At 45.9% G+C, this 10,046-nt stretch overlaps 1 protein-coding gene across 2 annotated transcripts in view; it reads left to right on the plus strand.

Annotated features, from left to right (window-relative positions):
- The window catches only part of Insc (INSC spindle orientation adaptor protein), a 106,788-nt gene extending 97,240 nt beyond the window's left edge, over positions 1 to 9,548 (plus strand). For both annotated transcript variants that reach the window (XM_021197255.2, XM_029539028.1), the window contains exons 10-13: positions 931 to 997; positions 3,913 to 4,068; positions 5,323 to 5,399; positions 8,968 to 9,548. In XM_021197255.2, the coding sequence (XP_021052914.1) occupies positions 931 to 997; positions 3,913 to 4,068; positions 5,323 to 5,399; positions 8,968 to 9,096 (429 nt within the window). In that variant the 3' untranslated portion in view covers positions 9,097 to 9,548. The remainder of the gene's footprint in view (positions 1 to 930; positions 998 to 3,912; positions 4,069 to 5,322; positions 5,400 to 8,967) is intronic.
- The last annotated feature ends 498 nt before the right edge of the window (positions 9,549 to 10,046 follow it).

Below are 10,046 nucleotides of genomic sequence, written 5' to 3' on the forward strand. Positions count from 1 at the left end.
GCTGTCTGCATCTGCAGAGACAGGCATATTTGCCACTATACGGTTTCTTTTAGGAACAGTGTCAGGGGCCATCTCTGCTTATAGCACAACACTCCCATCCTTGACTGTCTATCTATCTATCTATCTATCTATCTATCTATCTATCTATCTATCTATCTAATTTTTTGCACCATGTGCAGTTTGGGTCTCTTGTTGAAAATTCCTTAATCCATTGTTTAAATCCATTTATCCATTATTAATCCATTTATTTATTATTTATTATTTATGCTATGAGTTTACTGAGACCCTTTATCCTGCTGTAGGACTGGATAGTGTTATTGCCCAAGAGACTGTAACTAAGGGTGGATGTCCATGGAATGTCAGTGTTCTATCATTAATGACAGTGTCACTGTCAGGGTCAGTGGAGATCTGTAAGTAAGGCTGGTAGACCAGAGACTTCTAAAGTGTAGCTAAACTGAACTTTCTCATCAGCTTGCCCTCTGGCTTGATCTCAGCCTTAATTCATTTCAGGTAGAAGGTCAGTATCAGGAAAGGAAATTGACATGGGGGGAACCCAATCAAAGATCGAAGAGTCAGGAGACAAAGCCAGAACAGAAGAGAGAAAGGGGTCTGGAATTGTAAGGGTGAGGCTGAGGGTCCCTGCATTCAAACAACTGGACCTTAACTTCATCCAGTGTGAGTCTGCTTTTTACTGGAACCTCGGGTGATTACCCCAGAGCCACCCACTGATTAATGGGGATCAGTCACTGGGGCTTACATCTGGGTGGCAGCAGCCCAGGAGAATAGAAGACAGTCCCATGAAAGGCTAGGCAGATGTATAGTGAGGATCCAGGCTGACAGAAGCTCTGCAGCCACCGTATGACCTACCCACAGAGAGTGCCATTCGGATCATGCCTGTTTGTTTTATAATTTCTCAATTCTGTTTTCCAGATTGTGACCATCTTGGCAAACATGTCTGTGCTGGAGCAGTGTGGCTCTGACATCATTCAGGAGAATGGTATGTCTGGGAACACTTCATGGATTATCAGGGTATATGCCTTTGGGTTTGTATAAATCCTATGTGTAAATATATAAGTACACATATGTTTTTATGTCAATATGAACATGTACATACACACATGTAGATATATAAATACACATATGTTTATATGTCTGTATGAGCATATACATACATACAGAGAGAGAGAGAGAGAGAGAGAGAGAGAGAGAGAGAGAATTTTGTGTATAACCTGGTCAGAAGTGAAATGCTTATTTGCCTTCACAGGCTTAAATTCTAGTGGGAGATAGAAAACATAGAAGATAATGCCAGGTAGGGATAGTGGCCTGGGGACAATAAAACAGCGAGGGAGGTAAGGTTGTCCCAAAGTAGAGTAGTAGTACACTGCTATTTAACTGCCTTATTACCTTTGGCCTCTATGGAAAGCTAACGTGTGGGAAAGAGTGAGGGGGAGGGAGAGGGGGAAGGAAGGGCAGCAGAGTAGCCTCCACCCCTCTCCCAGAGGACCTCACTTCCCACTGGCCCTCTCTGTCCCACCTTGTGTGTTCCTGGTCAAGGGGAGGTGGCACTGGGCTTGTCAGCCTGAAGGCTGTTGTAAGCCATCTCTGTCAGAAGACAAGGTGGCTGCCTTGCAGCTGGGAACAGAGCTAGGCTGGCCAGGGCTTCCTGTGATGGAGGAATAAGGGAGCAATTAGCAAGCAGTTGGAGGCCAGAGGCACTAATGAGAGAGCAAGCTGGGAGGCTGGGTACCTCTGCTCTCCTGAAAGTCCCTTCCCCCAGGCTGCCCTGCTGTCTTAACAAACATACACTTCCCCGTCCTGAGACTAATTGAAGCACACCATTTTGTGTTAATTTCATGTGATTGAGCTAATAATGAGAAACTGTGCTGAGGCAGCTGAGGCCAAGAGGAGAGGCTGCGTGGTATCACTTGTACTCTCCTTAGGCACTTGGAGTCTTGGCTCAAGTGGCCAATGACAGCAGGCTGCCACTTGCCTGAGTCTTTGAGCTTGGGATAGCTGCCATCTGGAGAGTGCTTTGTGGCTTACAAAGTGCTGTTGACTAACTCAGTGAGTCCACAGGGGCAGAAACCTACTGAGTGCCTGGCATTGTGCTGGACATTGAGGACATGGAGTTTAATGAGGCCCCACATTTTCCCTAAAGTCTTGCCCTGACCAGAAGGAGGGCCTGCCTGGACTGAAGTGTTGATGTATAAGATGGTCCATCTAAAACAGTACAGTCCCCGAGTGAGGAAGAAGGGCAGCAGAGTGTGAACACTGGATCCATACCTAGTGGGCTCAAATCCTGGTTCTGTTATCTACAAACAGTATGGGTCTCTCTTTTCCCTCTGAAAAGTGGGAATAGCAATGTTTGCTCACAGGAGTGTGTGAGGATGGCCATGAAGAGTGTCAGGAGAGTGTCTATACCCGGGGTGAGCCCTGCACCAGGCTTACCTTCTCTTTTAGAAAACAGTGTGAGCCTCACAGGATTTCATGCAGAGAGTTTGAGGAAGGCAGGAATTGAGGAATCTGAATGTAGTGATGTACCCAGAGGACACTAGAAGCCAGGAGACTCCTGGGTCTCTATAAGGGAAAACCTTGTTAGATAGTCTGACTCTGAACGCCCATTGCTAAGTCACAGGTTATAAACATAGATGCCTGCAGGATCCAGTGGACAAGTATTAGACCAATCTAATTAATGATAGTAAACTTAAGACAGGTGTGTGGGTACATGCTTATAATCTCAGAATTCAGTAGAAGGGTTTTGAGTTCCAGGCCAACCTCAGCTACATAGTCAGCTCCAAGGGAGCCTGAGACACATAGCACATCCCTATCATAATACAAAACGAAATTAGAAACAAACAATAATAATAAACTTCTGGCCATATAGAGATGTATATGGGGTCACTGCTGCCAATTCAGAAGGTAAATGTTACAAACCAGAAGTCTAGATTATTGTGGAAATCAACAGCTCACATACAACATAATTCTTGAAGCAACACTGTGAAGTAAACCTATCTTTAGATCATGTGTAGCTGAAGTTCTCAGCCGGATGGTTGGGACTAGGATGCTGGGGGTGGGGGCAGCTCACACAGAAGACAGGCTTCCGATGCAAAACTGTACAATGGAAGATATTTGAAGAGGGAAAGGGGCATTCCCCATGGAAAGAGAGGGCAAAGGCAGGCTGATGGTGTTTGTGTGTGTGTGTGTGTGTGTGTGTGTGTGTGTGTGTGTGTGTGTGCGTGTATGCTTTATAGAACAATCAGGAGACAGATCTTGTTTGGAGAAGAGATAGGAGGACCCTGAGTGACTAAACAGAACCTCAGTCTGGCACTCCCACCTGGAATGCAACTGCTGTAGTGGTTTTCCAGCCTAAACCCGCTATGGGACACCTCCTGCTATGGGACACCTCCTGCTATGGGACTCCTCCTGCTATGGGACTCAGCACTTCTGGACTGTCTCAGATGCAGCCCCATCAGGTGACAAGGACCACAGCTATCTGAGTTCCACACAGCACCCTCATGCTTTGGACAAGAGGCTTACCCATTCTGGACCTTAAAGTAGGATTACCATGGTCATGTCCATGAGACTGTTGGGATGTTTGAGGGGACTGTTTATTTATTGTACATATAACAGTGTGAGACACACCATAAAGTCAATAATTGTGTTCTAAAAAGTGGGGGTATCTTTTTAGATGTTTCTTTCCAGTTTAGTGACTTGGCACCTAGAATCAGACACATCTCTATGAAGGAGGAAAGGAAAGAGGTGACCATATTTAACTAGTACCTCTGTTTGAGACTGCCCTACCCCAAGCCTTTGCTTGAGCCTTGCACCCATCTGTCTAGCTAGCTCCATTAGGGAAGCTCTACCCTGAGAGTAAGTCTCAACTGTCCAAACTGTCTCTTGCTTCTTGCCCAGGTGTCCAGCTCATCATGGGCATGCTGTCCGAGAAGCCAAGGTCTGGGACGCCTGCTGAAGTGGCAGCCTGTGAAAGAGTACAGCAGAAAGCTGCAGTGACCCTGGCCCGCCTTTGCCGAGACCCAGATGTGGCCCAGGAGGCCGTGCGGCTCAGCTGTGAGTGGCGCTGGCTGTGGCTGGAGTGGAATGGGAAGCTTGGGATGGAAGTAGCGATCTCATGGTGCTGTCAGAGGGCAGAGTATCAGGACTAACTGGGGTTAGCTCCATGCTTTGTGTGCTGGGAGATGCTGGGGTAGAAACCCTGGGCATAGCCACTAGTCTAAATTATAATGAGAGATAAAAGTTGGCCAGACTAGCAGCTCACCTGCAGGCTCCTATTGTTCAGAACTTGAGTATTTCCTTCACTTAGCCATTTATTCTTTTATTGACTGTTTTTACTCATTCTCCATTCATACATTTATTCTCTCAGTAATTCATTGACTTCATTGTTTATCTATTCACCATTTCACTTATTTATGCCCAGAATATCTATGCTCAGAATATCTATTAACTCTATTTATTGTTGTTAGCCTCCTATTTGCCTGAATATTACCAGAACCTCCATCCTATAATAAGCTCTAGAGCAGTGGTTCTCAACTGTGGATCACTTATCAGACACCCTACATAACAGATATTTATATTACACAACAGCAAAATTACAGTTACCAAGTAGAAACGAAATAATTTTATGGTTGGAGGTCACCACAACACGAGGAGCCGTATTAAAAGTCACATTAGGAGGGAATGAGGACCACTGCCCTACAGGCACACAGTACATGCCCTGAATGGTGACAGGAGAATGGTCTGCACGCAAGAATCAGGAAACTGATGCTCAAAGCATATCTGGTAGACAGAACAGGCCCTGTGTGGGTTGATGGATGTTTTAGCAAGGTCACACATCTTCTTTGTGGCTTGTGGCAACATTTTCTCAGTAAATCTCTCGGAAATGTTAACGGGGTTTATCTTTTTCTCTACTGTTAGCTAAGACATATTTTCTGACTGACATAGCCAATTGAGGCGATATAGGTGGGAGACCCTGGCGCATAGGCTTGAATGGTAAACATTGCGCTTGTTAAACAGGAAGTGTGTATTCCAAGGCCTTGCTCAGAGAAAACAGGCAACATGCCTGCAGTGTTTGGTGACCGTCAGCCCAGGCCGTTGCTCTGGCACTTGTGGGATTGACTTGGACACTGTACTTTTCTTGCCCTTGAGCAGGAAGTAGAAAGTCTCCTGGAAATACTCCTCCAGGTGGCTCAGCTTCTTCTCTGCAGACAGGCGCTAACATGTATGATGGGTGAAGCTGGTCGGCGCTTCCATCTCACCTGGCCGGGCTTGTCTAACCCAGTGGTGACCTGCTTGTGTCTTATACAGGTATGTCTCGCCTGATTGAGCTCTGCCGGTCCCCCTCTGAGAGGAACAGTAGTGATGCTGTCTTGGTGGCCTGCCTGGTGAGTTCTCAGCCTGCCTTCAGCTCACCCCAGGGCTTTAATGAAGGTAGACTGAGGCCAGGGCAGCTGGTTCTGTCATAGCTGGATAAGCCTTGATACCTCCCCATGCTTTTCCTTCTCATATTCAAATGGCAGGGCTGATGCTCATTCCTGTGAATGTGATGAGAGCCATATGCAAGACGAGGATGGAGAAGCTGTTCTCCATCCAACTGCCACAACCCCAGTGACCCTTTAGGTTCTCGGGGCTCCCAACAGCAGATTGAACCACAGAGTTGAGCTGGAGGGCTGCTAGGTGGTAGTGTTGATATTATGGAGCCCCCAGAACACAGGGGCCAGGAAGTGGACAGCTGTCTGTCCAACGTGAACAATTATGAGAAAGGAGAAAACCTCTGCCAGTCCCTCTGGTGTGGGCATGGCTACAGAGGGCATGGCAGGCTTACTCAACCAGATGGTACGATCTTCTCCTTGAACCCTAGCAAGTGCATCCTAGGAGCGTCACACTTCTGGGTACTAGGAGTTCACCTAGAACTAACCTGCTCTAGCAGATGGGCAGCGCATGCTCTGTTCACACGTATCTTCCTATGGGCTATGATGAGCCACTGAGCAGAGTGGCAGAACAGACCGAAGTTTGGGCTTATGGAGAAGCGGTTAGCTTTCAGGATAGAACGCCATCAGTGTACACATGGGAGAAGCGGTGGGTGGAGGGTTCCTTCAGGCTGAGTCATTGCAAAGCTTTCCTCTCGCCCCATTCTTCACTGAGCTCAGCTCATTTCTGGGAGTTCCACTTGGGCACTGTGCAGTTGTAGAAGCAGCGGGTATTGCCATCAACGGGTCTGTCTTCGCTGTACCTTGGTGAGCTGTGTTGTTGAGTAGATCAAAGTGCTATAACTCTTATCTAGCAAATATTTGCTGAGTGAATGTATGTGCCCCTTCCTCTTCTAGGTTGCGGAGGTACTTGTGGAGACAGTCGGGGAAAAAAAATGTCCTGCTTTTAGTCTTGGACCTTCGGAACACTCTTATCTTTTCCGTGCCTTTGGAAGTCTGGGAAAGGTTCTTAACCTCTTCTACGAATCCTTTCCTGACAATTTCACATGTGTATATAGTGTATTTCACATGTGTATATAGTGTATTTCACATGTGTATATAGTGTATTTCAAGTGGACTCGCCCCCATTAACCCCTTCTCCCCCCCATCCACTCTGAAGTCCTTTTTCCCATCTTCTGAGTAATTTTCAAATGCATAGAAAATTAATGTGGAGCTTTAAAAGGGCACCAATTATGTTAAAACAACCATTCTATACTTATGCACATAGCGTATTAAAATGTGCTTGCTCATGGTAGTAAATACTATTTGGAGACACCTTCAACATCTTTTATGGGATCTGCAGATTTCTGTGTTTTCTGTTGAAGAGCAATCAGCTAGATCCAGTTTGTTTCAACACTGACAACCAATGGAGATGTTGTTTTGAGAGGAATTAGAAAGAAAGAAAGAAAGAAAGAAAGAAAGAAAGAAAGAAAGAAAGAAAGAAAGAAAGAAAACCTTTCTTCTCCATGTTCATAGGCCTTCTTGGGTCTATTATTCTATCAAGCAAAATGAGGAGACATTAGTAGCTGACAAGCACGTCGTCATTGGCCCCACCTCCCTGATCTTCCCTGCTCTGGGCAGCAGCAACTGCAGGACTGATGGGCTTGAGAGCTAAAGTTAAGGACGTAGGGAGCCCTTGGGATACTATAGGCTGCCACTATTGCGAGGGCTTCTTGCTATCACTACTGGCATTTTTACTGCTTCTTGAGAGAGTACATAGACGTTTTGGCTGCTATTTTCAATCTCTCTAAGAACTCTCAACTGTAAAGGGACTACCTTGTTCTTGTGATCAAATGGGTGGATGCCGAGAGGGTCCCTTTCTAACCCATCCCCCGTGTGGATGCTGGGTACGTTCTCCTGTGAAAGTTTGACTCATGCTGCTTTTATCAGACATGCATGGAATTTTCCATGGTTCTCCACTAGTCACTCCACCTACTATTCACTTACTGACCTTCTTAGTGTGACTCTGCCCTAGTACTAGGCCTGAAGGCCCCCTGCTCTTTCCAGGTCTTGTACAACTCTGCCTGGCAGCACTATCTTGACCCACACCCCAAACAAACACAGTCTTTACAACTCTGTTGTTCAGCCCTGGAGGCTCAGATCTAAATCCCCATCTGATGATGTTTCCCAAGAGCCCGCTGTGCTACAAAAGCAGGAAATACACAGTGTCCTTAGTGTCCCTGCTTGTCTTTTGATGTAATCTGTATCACTCATAGAGTAGATGCTTGAAATTCTCTGGAGGCTTGGGCCTTTTGAACAGACCACCTTGCTTCTAGCCACTCTCCTTTCCACTCTCTCAAAGCACTGGTCTCACTATATTAACTCGGAGGAGGATTTGTTTCTCTCCTCTGATTCTGGAATGTTCTAAGGGAAAAAGCACCTGTATTGACCTTTGCATTTTTATATGATCTTTAGTTTGACTCCTATTTATTGTCTGACTTTGCAGTTAGCTGACTCTGCCACATCCCCAGCCACTGATGCTGGTGAATGCCCATTGCTTAGCTCATTAAAGACTCTGAAATTGGCTGCAAGAATCTGGTCAGCAAGATGAGAGATGCATGGTGCCCAGCCAGGCAGATGGAATTGGGAGCCTCTTTTCTGTTTCCAGACCTTTTCTCTGGCCTGAAGGCTGTCCTCAGGTGGAGGGAGGACAATTTCAATTATTATCTCTTGTGTTGAGGAAAGCGATAGCACAGATTGCCTTTAGCCATCAGATCGATTTTTTCCATAGCAAAGTAGCTGTCAGTAGGCAACTGTCTTCATTTAATACCTGAGCATCCGAGAAGGAGATCCAAGGACGACGGAGCTGAGAACAAGGCTTGGGAGGGTGCATAGGAAGAGGAACACAGATTGTTCCTTTGTTAGGGTAACCAAGGATGGCTTTGCTGGGGCGGTGACAATAGATGAATACTTCTGACTGGGAAAGAACAGGAGGGACATCTCCTGAGGATGTGTAGAAGTGAGGCCCGTGCTCTGTGGGGTGATCAGGTGAATTGTCTCCCTTGTGCTGCCTCCACACCTCTGCAGCTCTCCCTCTTTTGACTTGGATTTCTCAGCCACAGCATCCTTATCCACTTTAACTCCAGGTTTCCCACTTCCTTTCTCTTTTCTTCCCATCTCCCAGTGCTCTGTGAGGGACGTGCTGCATGTCTGAGTGAGAGAGTAACCCTGGCTTCTGTGAGTTACTCACAGCATTGAGAGCAGCAACTTGAGCTGGATGTTTCTGGAAGTCCCAGTCTCTGGGTGGAACACATTTTGAACTTACATACATCGCTATGTGACTAGATCCTTAAACGCAGATCTTCAAAATAGTTTGCCAGAGTAATTTTAAAAAGTATCATGGATCAAGTGTCAGGCCATCAGATCCAATTGCTTGGTTAGTGTATCACATTTCTCAAATGCCTTTCTCTGGGCAGCTGAAGGAAGCACATACCCATGTCGGGGGTCCCGTCTGATAGTGTCTTCTCTTTTCTTCTCTCCCCAGGCTGCCCTGCGTCGGTTGGCCGGGGTCTGCCCCGAAGGCCTTCAGGACTGTGACTTCCAGCAGCTGGTCCAGCCTCGGCTGGTGGATTCCTTCTTGCTATGTAGCAATATGGAGGAGAGTTTTGTGTAGTGAGTGTGAGAGAGAAGGCACACTGTGCACACTTACCACGCTAGCTCTCTCCAGCTCCTTATTTATATGTAATTTATTTTTTACATGAAATAGAAAGGGAAATCTTTATCAGTGAGTAGCTGGTCCTCGGGAATCCCCCTCATCCGCCCACCCCGACTTCTGTGACTATTTAGGTGCAGAAGTTGAATTGTGTCAAGGCTAACATGACAGGTTGTCACAGGTGACTCCCCTTCATACTGCTCTCTCTCTTCTCAGCATATATTCCTGCCTGTTTAAAAAAACAAGACAAAAACAAAACAAAAAAGCCCAACTTTGAACCAGGGCATTTTAACTGCCCAGCATTTTTTAAAAGTTAGTTTTACTCTTTTCAGAAATGTAAAGTGAATTTTGCAGTTTGAAAGATATACTGTAAGGAAATGTTTTTCTTTAATAAATGGAATCATGGAAATATGTTCATTTTTTTATTTTCTGCTTGAATTGTGTCTTTAAACTCAGTTTTTGCCTCTCATGATTTCATGCTGCAGGCACTTCTCCATCTGTTTAAAGTCCAGAGAAAGTTGTCTTATTTTTATAGGGATGTTTAAAATGTGTTTGTGAATATACCCAAACTTACTTCTTCTGCCCTAGGAAACCCACTCCTTCTGCATAGCAGAGTCCTGAACTGAGACACGGTGCAGGAGTCCTCCCAGGAGGCTGCCGGGGAGGAAATGGTGCCTAAGTGGCCTGCGATGGAGAATTTCTTACCAGCTCTGTGTCCAGGGTCCTCACACTCAGATTGAAACTGACCATGGTGATAATATTCACACCACAGGAACAAGTCTCCCCACTTCTTCAAAAAGCTACCCTTTCAATGTCACTGCATTTGTGAGACCTGAAATTTATGATGTCATTGTGTTGTGACATGATGTGTGTGTGTGTTTGTGTGTGTGTATGTGTGTGTGTGTGTGTGT

This window comes from Mus pahari, chromosome 1 (assembly GCF_900095145.1).
Source record: "Mus pahari chromosome 1, PAHARI_EIJ_v1.1, whole genome shotgun sequence".
In the NCBI taxonomy this organism is placed as follows: domain Eukaryota; kingdom Metazoa; phylum Chordata; class Mammalia; order Rodentia; family Muridae; genus Mus; species Mus pahari.